A 17,725-nucleotide genomic window follows, 5' to 3' on the forward strand; every position below is an offset into this window, starting at 1 on the left:
AAATTTTCATTAATTTTTAAATTATAAAAATATGTAATTTTCATAAAGTCATATACATGCCTCTCAGACAAGTAGAGAAGTCAAAGAATTTATTCAGAGAAATAATCTGTTATGGAACTGCTACAATCATAAAGCTGGTTCAAAGAGCATTTTGAAGGATAGCTTAATTATTGTCTCACCAGGAAAAGCAGTGAGAAATAAATATGCTGAGTTGGGGGGGAAAGTGGTTAATGTCCTGTACCGTGCTGTGCTGTGCTCAGCCACTCAGTCGTGTCTGACTCTCTGCGGTCCCATGGACTGTAGCCCTCCAGGCTCCTCTGTCCAAGGGATTTCCCAGGCAAGAATACTGGAGTGGGTTGCAATTTCCTACTCCAACATGACACCTTACATTTTGTCTATTTCCAGGATTTTTTAATTAATATTTTAAAGTATAGTTGATTTACAATGTGATATGCTTCTACATATACCCAGCAAAGTGAATATTTCCAGGTTTTAAATAATTATATATTTTTGCAATACAAGGAAAAGATTTCAAGAATGATAGAGGAGTGGGTAAGAAAGGATGGTTTCTTTAAAAATAAGCATTTTAGAAACTATCAGAACAATTCCATAGAATTCCAAATTGCATTCAATGGAGTCCAGTTATACCTTCTTAAATATTGACCAGTTTTGCATCTATTTGTAAACAAATTTAAGCACACTTGAATCTATCAATAGGTAGTATTTTGAATTCTTTAAACAGGTTGTAACAGCTACTGTCCCCCCTTTAAATGAGTTGAATAAAGTAGTTTGTGCACACACACACAAACAGTCAGAAATTGGGTAGTGCCTATCCAACTAGGACCCACAGCAGCCATTCTACATCTTCAGTGAAGCAGAGCCACAGCCTGCGGGCTTACTCCCCAGGCACCTGTGAAATTCAAGGAGCTTGAGCAAATCCCCAAAGGTCTGGGTCCCTCAGAGTGCTGCTTCCTTTTCTGCCCTTTACCATAGGACTTGGAAGTACTAAGAGGCAATACACTGATTACTAGTATCGTGCTCACGGTCGAAGCTTTCTGCAATTCACCTGCCTTTGAAAACTCTCGTCTTCACTCACACCTTAATGGTGCTAACAGTTCTTTTCTTTCCTCCTGATGCAGACACTACAGAAAAACCCAGATCCTTCTCCTTTCCTGAAACAAACAGCACAAGCTTTTACAAGTAACAGAAATCTACTGAGGTTGATAAAAATAGGTGAGTTTCATCCACCTCAGAATAGGAAGTATATAAAGTAGAATGCTAACTCCTCTAAAATTCATCAGCCGTCCATCTCCCTGCAAGATTCTGGATGGCCAATGCTTCCGGTGATACTCTGGATCCTCATAAATACAACTGGAGACCCACCTTCAGTTCTGGGTTCCTCTGCATTGATTCAATAAAATAACCCCCTTTTATTCTGCAGAGTGATTCAGCCCTCATGCCCTTTAATAACCAAATGGTGTATAAACACCATAAAAGGGACTGCCCTGGTGATCCAGTAGCTAAGACTCTGTGTTCCCCATGCAAGGGGTCTGGGTTCGATCCTTGGTCAGGGAACCAGATCCTACATGCCCCAACTAAGAGGTCACATGACACATCCAAGACCTGGTGCAGCCAAATAAAAAAATAAAAACAAATTTTTTCCAAAAAGCACTAAAAAAATTGTTTATTGCCACCAGAAAATTGACTTCCCATGGCAAACTACAGCCTAATCAAAACTACTTCAGAAACAGTCCACGTCTAGCTTCTCAAACCTGAGTCCATGGTATGAATTGACAATTGTTATAACCGCAGGCCCAGGAGTCTGTCTCCAGAGCAGGGGGACGAGACCCCCCAGCCATCCAGGCTGCACCTCAGAGGCCTCTGTCACAGGGGTCTGAAGCTCCAGGAAGAGCCATAGTGAGGGTCCAGGACAGTGACCAGCCCTATGGGGACACAGCCTCGGGGTTGCAGGGGAGCAGTGGAGACTCGGCCCCTGGAGGACCATCAGCACCAGAGCCTGAGCTGAACCCCGCCCCTGGAAGGCTCACAGACTCCTCCCGAGAAGGATTGCTAAGGGCAACAGGGAGCCCCTCAGACCCTCCCACCTTGGAGCAGACAGTCAGGGACACGTCTCCTGACCTAATCATGAAGTATGGAAAGAGGGTCCCAGAGAAGGAAGCCTGAGGGAAGGAGAAAATGTGGGAGCCATCAGTCATGTTGTAGAAGGAGACGTCCCCTTCCTGGTGGTTCAGGAACACCCCCACCCTAAGCCTGGGGTGGGGAGCCTGCATGAGGGATAGCAGAGTCTCAGGTACAGTACAGGCACAATATCCTCTTTCAACTCTCCCCACAACCCAGAACCCCTTATCTGGGGACTCTACATACCAGCCTTTCCTGTTCACACCTTCCCTACAGACCCCCAGGGCCCACTCGCTTTGGTCTCCATCCCTGATCTCCACCTCCCAGTAACAGCGCCCTGATGTGATGCCCTCAAAGCCCAGTACACTGCAGGTATCTCCAGAGGTCACACTTGGGGAGGTCTTCAAGGTCACACTTGTCTTTTCATGAGAGATGACAAGGTCTGAATGGGCAGATCCTGGATCCAGAGTGACAGGCCCTGCAGAGAAAGTTATCTATCATTCAAGGTCTTCCCCTCCCCAAGAACACTCAACCACCCCTCAACCCAGAATCTCAGCTGCATGGGAGGAAGGCTAAGCACCCTGACAATAGGAACTTGTGATTCAAATCAATGGGCCTCCAAGCAGGAATAGGACCCACGAGACTGATTTCAGGGTGCAATATGTCACAGAGCCCTTGAGGACCAGCCTGCTCTCCAAGGGCTGAAGGATGCCTATCTAGCATTTAATATCAGCCAAAGTCATCAGCCCCACCTGCGTGTGACTACCACCACCACATCCCATCCCACACTATTGATGGTGCCAGCATCTATATCACCACTGAGAACTGAAGGAGAGACCATGGGGACAGCAGTAGGAAAATCTAGAAAATACACAAAGTCACTCACAGGCCTGGAACTTCTCCTTCCGCCAGTCTACGAGGAAAACACACGTTTCTTATCAGGGGTTCACAAAGACTGTACAACACACATTAGGGTGGGTACCTGGGGTGGGTACTGGAGCTGCTAATGAAGGATTTGTAGGAAAAATGTTTGGAAACTTCACTTGATACATGTATTGCTCTTTTATACACACACACACAGAGAATGATCATTTTGCAACCTTTTGATGAAGACCTAGCCATAAACCACAATACTCAGGGATTGAGAAGCTGGAGACTGACCTGAACAGAAAGATCTTTGCCATATTTGCCTACCAAATTATTCTTTCTCAAGGCCCTAGCCACTTATCTATAATGAAAGGTAGGTTTTCTAGAGAAAGAATTAGGGAGATAAAAGCTTTCATTCACTAGTGAAGAACAGATCGGGCTGAGCTTGCAGGTGGTCTCTGAGCCACGGGTAGAGAGAATACAAGTGGCTAAGCTGAACTGGGACCATGACTATGTGCCAGAAGAGAAGAGAGCTCAGCGCACAGCACTGGAGACATCTGACCCAGGTAGAAGACCACGCAGAGGTTTCCAGAGAGGGAGAGAGACGTTCAAATAAGGAAGCATGACACGCACTGGAAAGAAGAAACACGAATAACTTCTCCTTCCATTTTTGTAGGAACAAAACCATCCCTATAAACATGGCATATGGTGAAAATACTAAAAAATGCTGATTCTAGTTTCATGGTACAGTTTCTTTTTTTTAATGAAAGGTATAGAATAAAAGGTATACATTAAAATAGATATATATTAAAATACAGATGACTTAAACTTGGCAGAGAAGGTGAGGATGGTAAAAGAAGACTACACGATCGTCATTGTTTAGAAAGAAATCACTGCAAGAATCAGTAAGATGTTGGTGGTGGTTCTCATCCATCTGGTGCCCAGGCCTCCTTCACCCTCTGGGTTCCCCACTGTCTCTCACAATCTGTATTCCTGACCCTAAACAGGAGCATTCCAAGCAGGAACAAGGCCTATGACATAGGCTCAGAGGGCACAGAGCCTTCACTCACCCTACTGCTAAGGGTCCTTGAGACCACCCTCACTGCACAGGCATCCCTGCAACCACACACCTGCCCCAGCTCCTCTGGGAGGTGCAGATGGTCTCATGATCAGAGCCAAACTCATTATATGGTTACCTAAAAAGGGCTTAGGAATACAAGTTTCTCTGAAATATTTTAAAGAGGACTCAAGGAGTCCATTACATTTCATGTCATGAACCTTGCAAACTCTCAGTGCACTTCTCAGATTCACACCACGTGGCTGTGACTTTTGAACTTGTGAACTTTGGCCTCTCTTCAGTCACTCTGTCCACTCAAAACTTCTACAGGGCATTTCCCCCACACACTCCTATACTTCCTTCACATCTCCTCTCTTCCTCCTGATCTTTTCTTCCGTGGTTTGTTCCCCTACCCCTTCTCCAATAAGCAATTTAACCTCTCTCACGGTCTCCTTTTCCAATCTTCTACATTAACCCTGAAAAAGGGAGGAGGAGCCTGAGCCCTTCAGACAAATATTCTCCTAAAATGGAAGATGATGTCGTGAATAATCCATCATATGTTACATTTTTGGTTTTATGGCAAAAAATTAAACACACTTGGGATTTTCCATATAATTTTAGATATTTCACATGCTCATCCCTGGAGTCCATAAATATCCCAGAGATGGTGGACCCCAGAGTCAGAACACCTGCTCCTCATCAACCAAGGAGGCTTGGAGGATGAAAGCCAGCCTGGACATGGGGTCAGAGCATGAGGAAGCAGAGAGAAGACCAATATTCCAGAGGACCAGGGAGAAACGGGGAAACCAAAACTAGAGCCAAAGAGAGAAGGATTCAAACCAAGGGTCCCATAAGCAAGCGAGCATGACTTCTGAAATCTTCCAGAGATGAGCGATCCCTAGTCCACATGGTCATCCCCTGCTGCCGTCCCTCCTCACCAGTGACCCCTCCTCTGTCACTGTCACCAGAAGTCCCAGTTGCACCAGGCGTTTGGGGAGGGTGCTGCTAACCCTGACAGTGCCTGCAGCAGAGCACGGGCAGGATGGAGGCACACCTGTGTTCCGAGGAGTCCCTGCAGTCTCCAGGTGGAGGCTACGAAAGTGACAAGAAGACCAGGGACACTACCCCATCCTGCTGTGGGGTCCCCTCAGGGAGAAGGGGGCAGAGTCTAGGCTGGGAGGGGAGGCCGCAGGAACTCAGCACCACTTACCTGCATACAGCTGGGCCTTCCTCCAGGCTGAAAGGGAACACACTCTGGTGAGACCTCAGCCAGAAGAAACCTGTTCAGTGTGAATCCACTGGCCATTGCCTCCCTTCTGCTTTGCAGGTGAGACTATCTACAGTGGGGGAGAGGCTGGAGAGGAGGTGACCTCCAGCCACGTGTAGACAGTGGTTGTGGTGGGGAATCCCCTGGAGCACAGGTCAGAAGCCTGCGGCACTCTGGACTGACTTCCACCGCTGTCCCGCTGCTGTGTGACATTTGGCTAGTTCACCTAGTTGCTCCTCCCTCAGAATCCTTCAAAACTCCTGTTTCACCTGCTACTCCATGTTGCTACTCAGGCTCAGAAGCTGCTTGTTTGAATATATTTTAGGGGAAAAAAGTATACATTACTCCACAATTTTAACAGTTAATTATTGCACAAGTATTTTCTGGAAAAAAATATACATGAAAAATTGACATGAAGCAGGAATTTTAAAAGAACATAGATACAAGGTCAACTCCAAGGTAAAACTGGCCAAGCATTCCCAGAGGAAATCATTCTAGAGATACATGTCATTTTTTTGGGCAGCCCATGACTTTTCCATGCATCGTCAGCCTAGGTATCCCCTCAATCACTTTCTGATCACCATCTTGAGGAACTGGAGAGAAGAGACTCTTCCTGGATGGTGTGTTGGGATAGAGGAAGGAGGCCACACACAAACTTAATCACCATTTGTCTGTGTAGCTCCTTCAGTGAAATCTCAGGGCATGTGGTTTTGGCCCTCAGGTACTGATCAAAAACCAGATGCATTCAGGCTACAAAGCTATCAGTAATTTTCGGGTTGATCACAGTTAGAATACCACCCAGGGGGCCTGAGAAACTCTGAGGTCACCATCAGACCCAAGCTTCCTGCCAGCCCAGGTCTGCAAGGGGCCTAGGAGCTGGGTTCTGTCTCCCCCAGCCTCCACTTCCACCCCCACAAAAGGGGGTCCACATGTCTTGACACAAACAAGGAAAGGGACACCTTGGCACAGGTAAGACAGACCCAAGGACATCTGGAGAGTCACTCACCAGCCAGGTAAGTGGATTTCCTCCTCTCTGAAAAGCAAAACACAAAAAAACAGGTGAGCTAAGAACCAGAATATCTCCTATGAAGGGGATGCAGAGAGCTCAAGAGGAAAAGTAGAGCTTACCTAGTTCTTCCTGAAGTTTAGCTGAAAGAAAGTGAAAACAAAAAGCCATGAACTCCACTCCCTAAGAAAAAGATTCACAAACACCACCTCTCTGTGTGTCACCCCTGGCGAAGAGGTTCCAACTGCAGACCCATCGGAGCCTCCACGGCTCCAGCTATCCGCCCAGGTCTCCCTAGCCACCTGCTCTGGACTGGGATTTCCCCAGAGCCCTGGACTCAGGCCCTATGGTCAGTTCCTCCCTCTCAGCACCAGCTGCCACATTCACCAGTCTTGACCCCTGTCCTGCCTTACCTGCATCCTTCAGCACTTCCTCCTTTGTCTGACGGTCCTGCTCTCTAGTCTGGCACAGAGTCTCCTTTTCTCGCATCTCCTGCACCTTCATGGAATGTTCTTTCTTGGTGTAACATCCAGCCCCAAGGAGCAAGATCACCAGCACAGTCAGGCTCACCGAGAAAGCCACCTTCCAGGGAGAGGCCTGGGGGAAGAAGGGCTCTGCAGCCCAGCCAGACACCCCGTCAGGGCCCCCACCCAGGACAGCCCAGCCCGGAACACCCAGGAATACCCGGCCCCCTCCTCCAGCCCTGCTGGAAGCCAGGAGCCCCTCTGACCTGGGATGAAAATGGTCATGGCCTTCTCCTGGCCCAGGACAGGGTTGAGGATGGAGCAGGTCACGTTCCCCACAGAGCTGTCTCGCACCACCAGCACCGCCTCCACGCTGAACAGCCCTTCAGCATCCTGGGTGTGGGCCTCGGAGAACGCGAGGAACTTCTCTCCACTGACGTCTCTCCACTGCACCTGGGGCTTCGGGAACCACCCCGAGGCCGTGCACACCACGCGGACCCCATCTTCCTCAGGCCCTGTGATGCGCACCTGAGGGGCAGAGCCCACACCTGCGGGAGGCAAGATGCAGAGCCCAGGGACCCAGCAGTGCCTACGTGTGCACAACTCCAGGGGGCGCCCTGCACTTGGCATTCTGGGGGCTCTGGGGGCAGCCTGATCCCACAGGGAGCAAGGAGGCAGCCTTGCCTCGGAGAACAGAAGGAAGAAGCATAGGGACCCCCAGGGTTTCAGAGGGCTGGGGCCCTTCTCCCCAGTCGTGCAGATGGAAAGGCTGATGCCGTGTGAACAGGGGGAGGAATGTGGTCCCAGGTCCACCCTTATCCTGGACTCTCCTCACCTCACACTCTCCCAGGGCGTCTGCTTCCACACCCACTGCCTCTCTTTGTAAATCACCAGGAAAGTTAGGTCAGCTGACACCCCTATGCCCTGAACTCCGCTTCCTTCTATCCTCAGGTTTACCTCCACATGGACTCCTCACATGCACTTCAAACTCCTAATTCCAGAACTAATATGTGATTTGGCCCCATCTCTGATGGCTTGATTATGAAAATATTCCCACACCTCCACTCATCTTTATATCCAGCGCCCTGTCTGCCTCGCTCTGGTCCCCTCTGAACACCCTGCCCCCTCACTCACTCCCACCACCCATGAGGACCCCAGGTGTCCCTAGAACACACCAGCCACACACACCCTCCTCAGGCCATTAAGGGTGGTGTTCCCTCCCCTTTGAACCTGCAACCCCCAGATGTCCAAGACGCTGAATCCCTCCTTCCAGTCTCTGTTCAGATACACATTCTCCATCAGGACCAGCCTGCGCCACTGTGTGACACTGCAGCCTGGCCTCACTCCCAACCCCCGGTCCTGATCCCCTTCCCCTGTTCCACTCGGCTCCTCATCCTCAGCACTTACCACATTCTAACATCACCTATAATCTGTTTCTTCATTGTGACTGCTTGATCATCCACTTGAGAATATAAACTCATAACAACGGGGATCTTTGTTAGGTTCTCTGATGCATCCAAGGTGCTTAGAACAGGACCAGACACAGTATGTGCAACCTCAGTCGCTTCAGTCGGATCCAATTCTTTGCGACCATATGGACTGTAGCCCTCCAGGCTCCCCTGTCCATAGGATTCTCCAGGCAAGAATATTGAAGTGGGTTGCCATTTCCTCCTCCAGGGGATCTTCCCGACCCAGGGATAGAATGTTGCAGGTGGATTCTTTACCACTGAGCCACCTGAGAAGCCCAGACACGTAGGAGGGACTATATATATTTGCATTTAATGAATGAATGGATCAAAGAGCCTCCCTTCCTCCTGTGATAAATAAGGGGCTGAGTTATATCTTTCAGATCCCTCCCAGTTCCAACACCCCGAAACTCTAATCTAGTTACCCAAGTCACCAACCTGCCACCTTCAGCTCCAAACCAGCCTTTTCATAGAAGTGTCCTTTTCTGAAGACGCAGGTGTACAGCCCATTGTCAGAAGCCTGGACCCTCTGGATGCGCACGGCAGCATATCCCTGGCTGAGGAGGTCCCCCACCAGCGAGGTCCGCCCCGCATAAAGAGCCATCTGCTCCTCCTTCTGCTCCTGTCGGTTCTGATAGACGAACACGGCTTCCAAAAGCTTGGAGCGGAACCACCTCAGCTCCATGTCCTCTGCACTCACAGCCGGAAAGAGGGAGCATGGCAGTACAGCTTCTCCTCCCAGCACTGCCACAATGGGGTGCAAAGGGCCAATCACCCGGAACATCTCTGTGGACACAGAGACAGCAGTGAGAGAGGAGGAGAGATGCAGACCCAGGGCAGGGGACGCACAGCATCAGGTGGGAAGGCCCCAGGCTCGGATGGGATGACCACGGGACTGATGGATTGAGCTTGACGACTGAATCTGGGCAACAACTCTGATCACATTTTTGTGACCGAGAAACAGTTTCAAGGAGAATCCCTCACCCTCCTGTTCTCCTGGCACCAGGCCGTTCTGTGAAGGCCCTCAGCGTGAATATGCAACAGAATCATCATGAGATCAAGGGAATCACAACTGGCAGGGACCCCCTTCACCCCCAGGACACCTTCTGATATAGCAGGTCTGGGGTGGACCCAAGGAAATGCCTTTGTAAACAGTCCCTGGGAGGCTGATACTGATGCTCCATGGACCACACTTTGAGAACCACATCTCTATCCTGCCCCACACTCCTTGGGCAGGACTGAACCCTGAACAAAGTACATACCCGGGGTCTAGGTCAGAAATTCTTGATCATCAGCCACACCCAGGAGCTACTCTATTCAAGCCCTAACTTTATCATGTGTGTTCAAGACTTTCTCCTCGGCTCAAATGTGCACTAAAACCCAGATCCAAATGCTGTTTTCGTTAAAAAGCTGCCTTTCTTCTCATCACCCACAGGAACCCATATTTACCCCACTAACATCTTCCCAGAGCCTTTGTCCTTCTGAGACCTGGTGGATGGGTCACAACATGACCCCTGTGCGAGACAGCCCTGCCGGATCTCTGAAGAAAGATTTCAGCTGCTCAGACTTGGCCTGAGTCACCATCGTCTCTCACCTGGAGGACAATGGTACACTGGGCTCCCTGGGTCTCCTCTCCCCACTCCCATGGGGTGAGGGCCCACGATCAGCCCCTCACCATGAAGGACAGGCCACTCTTAACAGCTGTACACCTTGTCCCTGCTCGGCTCAAAGCCTTGCCATGGCTCCTCGGTCCCCTCAGTGGACCTCAGGCACGCTGGGGTTGACCCCCGGGGCCTCCCTGACTCCCACTCCTGCTTTCTCCCTCTCACACACTCTGCTCCAGCCAAGACTTGCCTCCACAGTCCTTTGAGCATTACAGGCACGCAGGCAGCTTTGCACTGGCTGTTCTCTCCTGCAGAAACCATCCTTCTACTGGAACAGTCACAGACTCACCCCCTCCTCCAGGTCTTTGTTCTCCTCTCACTGAACATGCTGGTTCCTGCTTCCCACCTCCCCACCCCTGGCTGCCTCCCTCCAGCCTCACTACTTCACTGCCCCTCCTCTCATCTCTTACAACAAACTGTCAATTACAGTCTTCTGTGCATTTCTTACTCACAGCCTCCTTCTACATTGTAAGCGCTATAAAGATAGAATCTGTCTGTTTTGTTCAAGTACAGCACCTAATGGACTTCCCTGGTGGCTCAGACGGTAAAGAATCCGCCTGCAATGCTGCAGACCCAGGTTCAATCCCTGGATTGGGAAGATCCCCTGCAGGAAGGCATGGTAACCCATTCCAGTATTCTTGCCTGGAGAATCCACATGGTCACAGGAGCCTGGCGGCCCCCAGTCCACAGGGTCGCAGAGAGTCCAACACGACGAAGTGACTAACACTTTCACTTTCTTACTGGCACATTTTTGTTCTTTTTATTTTATACTGGAGGATAGCTAGTGGCTCAGTCAGTAAAGGATCCACCTGCAATTCAGGAGACCTCAGTTTGATCCCTGAGTTGGGAAGTTCTCCTGGAGGAGATCATGGCAACCCACTCCAGCATTCTTGCCTGGAGGATCCCCGTGATCAGAGGAGCCTGGCTGAGGAGCCCAGTCCATGCTGTTGCAAAGAGTTGGACATGACTGAAGCAACTTAGCACACAACACATAGACATTTAACAATGTTGTGATGGTTTCAGGTGGACAGCAAAGGGACTCAGCTATACACATATGTGTATCCATTCTCCCATGGTAACATTTTTCATAGTTGCCTTTTTTGCTGCAAGGCATGCATGACCAGGCATCCTAACCAGCTACAAAACTTATGCCTCTGCAATGGAAGCATGATGTCTTAAACATTAGACCCCCAGGCAAGTCCTGATAGTTGACTTTTGAAAACATCATAATCTTCACATTAGAAACTGTCAAGGTCCCTTATTTTATGGTTTAGAGACTCTTCTCAATTACATAATTACAATTACTGCCTGGGGAAGCACCATAATTATTCTAGAGAAGGGGTTCCTCAAATGCCCACCCACTGTGGGTGGAGAGAGCCAGCCTAGCTCCTGGGGACCCACACAGGAAGGGAGTGGGGACACACTCACCTGTGGACCCCCCAGTGGGCAGCGGGAGGAGGAGGAGCAGGATGGTGAGGTGGCTGAGCCCAGAGCAGCGGGAGAAATCCTCCATCTCCTTAGAGCTGGGGAGACACAGGGCAGGAGGCAGACCCAGGGCTGGCCCAGAGCTCAGGGACCCCGGTGGGGAGGAGGGCTCAGGGCCAGAAACAGTCCTGCAGGAGCAGAGCCTGCCACTGGATCCCTGGGCTGATAAGGTGCTGGGCTCCTGACAACTCTGCCACCCAGAAAGCACTGAGCCTGGGCTCCTCCCAGCCCCATGGAAGCCTCTGTGGGGCTAAACAACCACAAGGTTTGCTTGGGAAAAACGCCCTCCTTCCCTTCCCACCCCAATGACACCTGCAGCCCAGCCCACTCTGCCCAGAACACCAGGTGCTTCCTTTCCCAGCACCGGGGGCCCCAAGCTGGGACCACCCTGCATCTCCCCATTATTCATAACCACCAGCGACACCTGTACATCAGTTATGTACAGAGACCCAGGTTCAGCTCCTCAATGTGAAGCACAGGCCAGCTCCCACTTGGGGCCCCACAAACACCCTCCTCAAGGGGACTGTGGGTCCATCAGAGGCACTGTGTGCTGCCTCTGCTGCTGGGTTAGTTCACCTGCATTTCAACCCCACCCAGCCCTTTCCTGCAGGGACCAAGGACAAGGCCTGCACCCAGGTGCCCAGTCAGTCCCCACAGACAGCTTAATCCTCATCCGCACTGAATTTAAAGATTTCTGCGTTGGGGCTGGAGATCCCAGTGGAAACAGAGCAGCCAAAGAGAAAAAATGAGAAAAGACCCCAAAACACTAAATGTTTGAGGCAGGGGAGGAGGTAGCTTAGGGTCCTGGGAAGGACAGATACTAGGGGCTAAGCACTGAGTCCTCCCCCCAAGACTGGGCCCCTGTCTGCCAAGTTTCTCAACCATCTTCGTGTTATTCCTCTTCTGCAAAATGAAGATATTAACAGCATTTCCATCTCAAGGTTTTCATGAGAATCACATGAATTTATATTTATAGTCACTACATGGAATTAGAAAACAACCTATTACTAGCAAGTGCTATAGCAGTAACACTGAAGCAAATGAGTGAAGGCACACCCCTCACTGTGGTGGTCCTGGGTCTCCCTAGAGCCACTCCACCATCCAGCACCACCTACCCTGCCCCCAGCCCCGCCACCTGCTCAGCCTCCTCCTCAACCCTGCTGCTCCCTGCCTGCTCTTCTTGCCCACAAGTGTCTTCAAAACCCACTTACCTGCTCTGAAAGGCCGGGACTTCAGGAGTGTCTCTAAGCTCAGCAGCATGAGAAGGTTCAGGGACCCTGGCAGACCCCAAATCTGCCCTCAGAATTCGCAGCTGAAGTTAGTCACTCAGAGCCCCAATCCTGGTCCCGATCCAAGTCTGAGTTCCTCATGTCTGGGAGCAGGTGGTCCCAGGAGAGTGGAGAAGCAGCAGAGCCCGGCCCAGGGTGTCTGCAGAGACCAGACCGTGGGACCCTCAGAAACAATCCCAGACAGCTCAGTCCGCCCTTCTCTGGTTCCTTCACTACTGGAAAGTGAAACCTGGAAAAAGCAGTCCCAGCAGAGACTCTGCCCTGCCCTCTGGATAGTCACCCGGTTATCAAGAAGGAAACAGCACGATCGGAGCAGCAACAAGAGAGTGGATTCAAGTAAAGCTGAAACCACCTGAGGGGCACACAGAGACACACAGACTCGATAACCGTTCTAGACAAGCGCTCCGCTCCAGGTTGACAGGCTTCTAACCTGCCAGCCAAGACTAACATCTAGCCCCTGTCTGATCTGTTTGCACCACTGAAACGATTCCATGTCGGCTGGTAAACTGCGCAGAGAATGGCCCCCAGCCTGGCTGATTTTTCTTCCCCAACAGAAGACCCAGGAGCTCTCACAACCTGGCCCCCCATGGGTTAACCTCAGATATCAGGGCTTCCAGGACCAGCTCCAGGCTGAACGGACAGTGCCCTAAGGCTTGTTAAGATTGTGTATCACCCATGGCCTGGGTGCAGCCATCCAGACCCCCTCTTGGCCCAGTCCCAGTGAATACCAGGCAAGGCCTGACCCTCTGGTCTCAAAAAAAAAAAAAACAAAAAAAAAACAAAGGAACCCAAGGAGACTGGCTCTTCCTCTCCAGCTCATCCCATCCTACATTTTCCTTACCTGGTAAAGGGCACCTGTGTTCACTAAGTTTTCTCTGCCAGAAACTTGAGGGGCATATTTCACACCCCACTCTCCCACCCAGTGTGCTTCCAAAATGTTTAAGATTTTTCACAAATTCACGTCAATGGCCAGGACATACTTCCAGACCGCCGTCAATTCTCCACAGTCTCGAGGAGTAATCTCCTCGCGGGTCTCCCACCCCATCTCCAGCCCCACCCCCTCCAGTTCATTTTCCTGCCAAGGTCATGAACCTCTTATTATTAGTAAGTCCTGTCACTGAGGACACTTAGTCCAGACCCCTCACAGAGGAGGGAGGGGTTACAGCTGCAGGGAGACTGCCCCCCAACGTCTTCCCCCAGCCTTCAAAGCCAGCCCGGCCCACCCCCAGCTCCACACAACTCCACAGGAAGCAGGAGCAAGCAGGGACCTTGGACTCAGAAATGTCCCAAGGTTTTCTGACCAGAAAGCTTATCTCACCAGCCCTTTGAGTCCATGTTGGGAGGGGGAATGGGCGGGAATGACAAAGTGGAGGGAATGTTTAGCACACTGCAAGGACACTTGAACACAGTGGCAAGATGGACAAAAGCGGCCACCTTCACTGCCAACCCCCCCACCCCCACTCCCGCCAAGGCATCAGGGTCCTGTGCCAGCTGCTTTAACAAGAAAGACTGCTCACTGGCCACAAATGATTTTTCTTTTTCAAATTATAAATTATCCTAATGTTAGTGGGGTTATCCTAATTATATTCAAATTACAAGTTATCCTAATGTTAGTGGACTGCCAGGCCAGAATACTGGAGTGGGTAACCTTTCCCTTCTCCAGAGGATCTCCCCAACCCAGGAATTGAACCCAGCTCTCCCACAGTGCAGGCAGATTCTTTACCAGCTGAGCCACAAGGGAAGCCCAAGAATACTGGAATGGGTAGTCTATCCCTTCTCCAGCAGATCTTCTCAACCCAGAAATCAAACCAGGGTCTCCTGCATTGCAGGCAGAATCTTTACCAACTGAGCTATGGGGAAGCCCTTTTTTCAAATTACAAATTATCCTAATGTTAGTGGGATTAATATTTTACTTTCCTTTTTAACACACATAACAGATCTAAGCCATAAAACAAATGTGAATGTAAAATGAATTGTAATTTTTAAACGTGACAGTTTATAAAAAGGATTAAATCCCTTTTCTTAAAGAGATGATTAATAAATTAATTGACAGTGTTAAGGTGAAAAGTTCACTGTATTGCAGGAAAAAGCTGAAGAACTGTTTTCTGCTTATTTACTTAAAGACACACAAACACAAGCACACACTAAGTGATGGGTTGTTTTGACTTTACAGTTTTTCCTTTCTTCTCTCAGCACAGTGATCCTGGCTGGTGAGCAGGCTTTGCCCTGGAAGTCTGCTGGACAGAGCACAAGGGCACAGCTGGGGCCAAGACCTTCCTCTGAACCTGAACTTCTGCCCCTCCTCTGAGTAAAAACAGCCCCTCCCAAAACAGGCTGTCATCTCCAAAACTAGAATATCCAGCAAAGGCAGCTGTTCAGGACACCCTTAGGCCCCTCAGTCCTTCCTGAGAGTGAGCGCTGCCCAGCCCACCAGAGATCAGCTGCAGAGCCCACCTGGCCCACAGCACCAACCCCACCACCCTCTGAGTAGACAACGCACTCTGATTCCAAAGTCTGAGATTCCTTCCAGGGGGCGTATCTCCCACTCAAGCCGTGAGATGTGTAAAAGCAAAGGAGGGAGACTGGGGAGGAAGACAGTCTTATAGAAAATGTTATAAATTTTATTACTTCGATGAATAACAAAAGAGAATAAAAGATTAGAAGGAAAGAAACCAGAAAAAGATAGTGCAAGGGAGGGAGAGAGGCAGGGAGGGAGGGAGGGAAGAAGCAAAAAGGTAGGGGTAGGATCCCCCTGGCATTCAGCCCTGGCAGGTCTGCCCAGAGGGTGTTGAACACATTCCCCAGTCACTGAGATGCCAGTGAATTTTGCAGAGATGAGTTACTGCACTGCCCACATATGTGACTCACTCAGTGACCTGGGAAGTATTGACTCACTCTCCCAATCCCATAGGTCAAGCCCACCCATGGCCAAGGGTAAATCAGGCAAGTCCTGCTTGGAGGCTTTTGAGTACCAACTTCTGGGAAAGGACTGAAGTCCTGGCCCTTTGGCCTCCGTCCCTGAGAGAATCAGAGGAGAGAGGTCTGGGGCAATAGAGGCGAGAGAGGCCTGACCAACCCTGGGAGGTTGCCCTAGGATCCTAACAGTCCCTAGGATGCCCACCCTGTTCCTTCATGGCATCTCCACAGGCTGAGTCATGGGCTAAAGCCCTGAGGCCAGGCCCTGCCATCTAATGATGTCACCAAATACTCAGGCACACTGTTCACCCAGTGCCAATTTTACTCTGAACAGCGCATACTTTATTATAATCCTCAGAGGAAAGTCTTACTTTCTTCATTTTACAGCTGAGATGAAAGACTCAGAAAGGGACCTGCCCAGGGTCGTGCCTTTGTGTGTCAAACCCACAGGTTCCAGGCCCCCCTAAACCTCAACGGGAGGTCTCAGTAAGGGGCGAACCCGCCCCAGGGGTGCCCTAGGAATCTGGGGGCAAGAAGGGAGGCAGAAGAAATGTTAGAAGTTCTACTATAAATGCTCTAATTGATCTCTTTTAATACATTATTTGTGTTGGTTCTTATAATCTGTATATTTGTCTATGTTAGGCATATGTTTAAAATACGTTACTGAAAGGAGTGCGTGATCTAGAAAGTCTGGAGACCCAAGCTTCAAAATGTCGCTCCAGAAATCCTCTCTAAAGCAGCAGGTTTCATTCAGAGAGGGAGGCAGCAGCACCACGCTGTAGCAGCTGCCTGAGAGAAACCCAGGGCTGAGAGCCAGGCTGCTTCGCTGGGTCAGCCCAAGTTCCGCCGGGTTCTGCTGCCCCCTTGTGGCCAATGCGGTGGACTGAGAAAGGGCTTCTCCGGCGAAGGACGCCAAGGGAGAGAAGGAAAGGGGACGCAGACAAGGAATGTTAGAGAAACGGACACGGACACAGGAAACCAGACACAAAAGACTGCAGGCTACAGAGCTCCTCGCATATGAAGTTAAATAATGCGCAGAGTGTGTCTGTCCCAGAAGTCAGATGAGGGGGTCCCTGGCTTGCTGCAGGGTTTAGGGTTAGGGACCTGAGGGAGAGTCCTGGGGTGGGGAGAATTAATTCAAATACTTATTGACTTATGGAAGAGTTAGCTCTTTTATTTTATTTATTACTTTTATTTAATTTGGTTATTTTTAATAAAATAGCATTGTTTTAAGAACAAAACTGAGTTCCCACAGGACAGTGTCACGACATCAGCATCTCTGTCCAACCCGGTCCCCACTCACCCGTCTATGCCCCAAGGCTCCCCAGCCTTACTGTTCCCCTGAAGTCTAAGAAGGGAGGATCTCCCCCTTCATGGACCCCTCCGCCAAACCCCTCCTAAATACATGTTCATGAGACCACGCACGCGTACACACACACCCTGACTCTGCAAAGGCCCAGCCTTGGGTCTGCCATTTCCTCCAAACAGAATTCTTTCTTCCTTCACCTGCTCCCTCCCCTTTCACCTCTCCCGGCATCCCTGATAGAAACCTCAGGACACACTCCCCACAATCACTGGCTCACTGGGCATTTGTTGACAGCCACGGCAGGCATCTGGGGAGGACAAAAAGGCAGGCCCAGGCAGCCTCACACCCTGGCCATCTGACAGGACTCATGGTGAAGTGGACAAAATCACAAAACAAGAGAACCTTCAGGTATACCAAACATAAGATACACCTAACGGAGGCCCTGGGCAGAGTTGCTGAAGAAATGCTCTGTTTCAGCTTTGACTCTCAAACTCCAAATTTTTGAAAACTGGGCTTCCCTGATAGCTCAGTTGGTAAAGAATCTGCCTGCCATGCAGGAGACCCTGGTTTGATTCCTGGGTCAGGAAGATCTGCTGGAGAAGGGATAGGCTACCCACTCCAGTATTTTGGGGCTTCCCTTGTGGCTCAACTGGTAAAGAATCTGCCTGCAATGCAAGAGACCTGGGTTCAATCCCTGGGTTGGGAAGATCCCCTGGAGAAGGGAAAGGCTATCCACTCCAGTATGCTGGCCTGGAAAATTCCATGGACTGTATAATCCATGGGTTCACAAAGAGTCAGA

The 17,725-nt window shown here is 50.2% G+C and overlaps 1 protein-coding gene across 4 annotated transcripts; it reads right to left on the reverse strand.

The window, feature by feature from the left end:
• Positions 1 to 72: 72 nt before the first annotated feature.
• Positions 73 to 13,726, reverse strand: LOC101122142 (butyrophilin-like protein 1). 4 transcript variants are annotated; one of them, XM_060403231.1, is made up of 11 exons: positions 13,685 to 13,726; positions 12,627 to 12,843; positions 11,359 to 11,453; positions 8,705 to 9,052; positions 7,067 to 7,348; positions 6,750 to 6,950; positions 6,459 to 6,479; positions 6,337 to 6,363; positions 5,274 to 5,300; positions 3,026 to 3,052; positions 73 to 2,617 (listed from the first exon to the last, which is right to left on the reverse strand). In XM_060403231.1, exons 3-11 carry the CDS (start codon positions 11,441 to 11,443, stop codon positions 1,944 to 1,946), a joined length of 1,692 nt encoding a protein of 563 aa, XP_060259214.1. In that variant the 5' UTR covers positions 11,444 to 11,453; positions 12,627 to 12,843; positions 13,685 to 13,726; the 3' UTR covers positions 73 to 1,943. The 4 variants fall into 4 exon arrangements, with proteins under 4 accessions (XP_060259214.1, XP_027814569.2, XP_042093296.1 ...); XM_027958768.3 differs by having other exon boundaries at positions 13,546 to 13,726; XM_042237362.2 differs by lacking the exon at positions 13,685 to 13,726 and adding an exon at positions 12,985 to 13,139.
• Positions 13,727 to 17,725: the final 3,999 nt, after the last annotated feature.

Source organism: Ovis aries, chromosome 20 (genome assembly GCF_016772045.2).
Source record: "Ovis aries strain OAR_USU_Benz2616 breed Rambouillet chromosome 20, ARS-UI_Ramb_v3.0, whole genome shotgun sequence".
NCBI classification, from domain to species: Eukaryota; Metazoa; Chordata; class Mammalia; order Artiodactyla; family Bovidae; genus Ovis; species Ovis aries.

Excerpts from the sequence above, each read along its gene's own strand:
- LOC101122142 (XM_060403231.1), bottom strand. The coding sequence starts at position 11,443 with ATGGAGGATTTCTCCCGCTGCTCTGGGCTCAGCCACCTCACCATCCTG. Across the intron at positions 6,951-7,066 it reads CATGACCATTTTCATCCCAG|AGCCCTTCTTCCCCCAGGCC; the intron begins GTCAGAGGGGCT and ends GCTGGGCTGCAG. Across the intron at positions 5,301-6,336 it reads GAAATCCACTTACCTGGCTG|CCTGGAGGAAGGCCCAGCTG; the intron begins GTGAGTGACTCT and ends GTTCCCTTTCAG.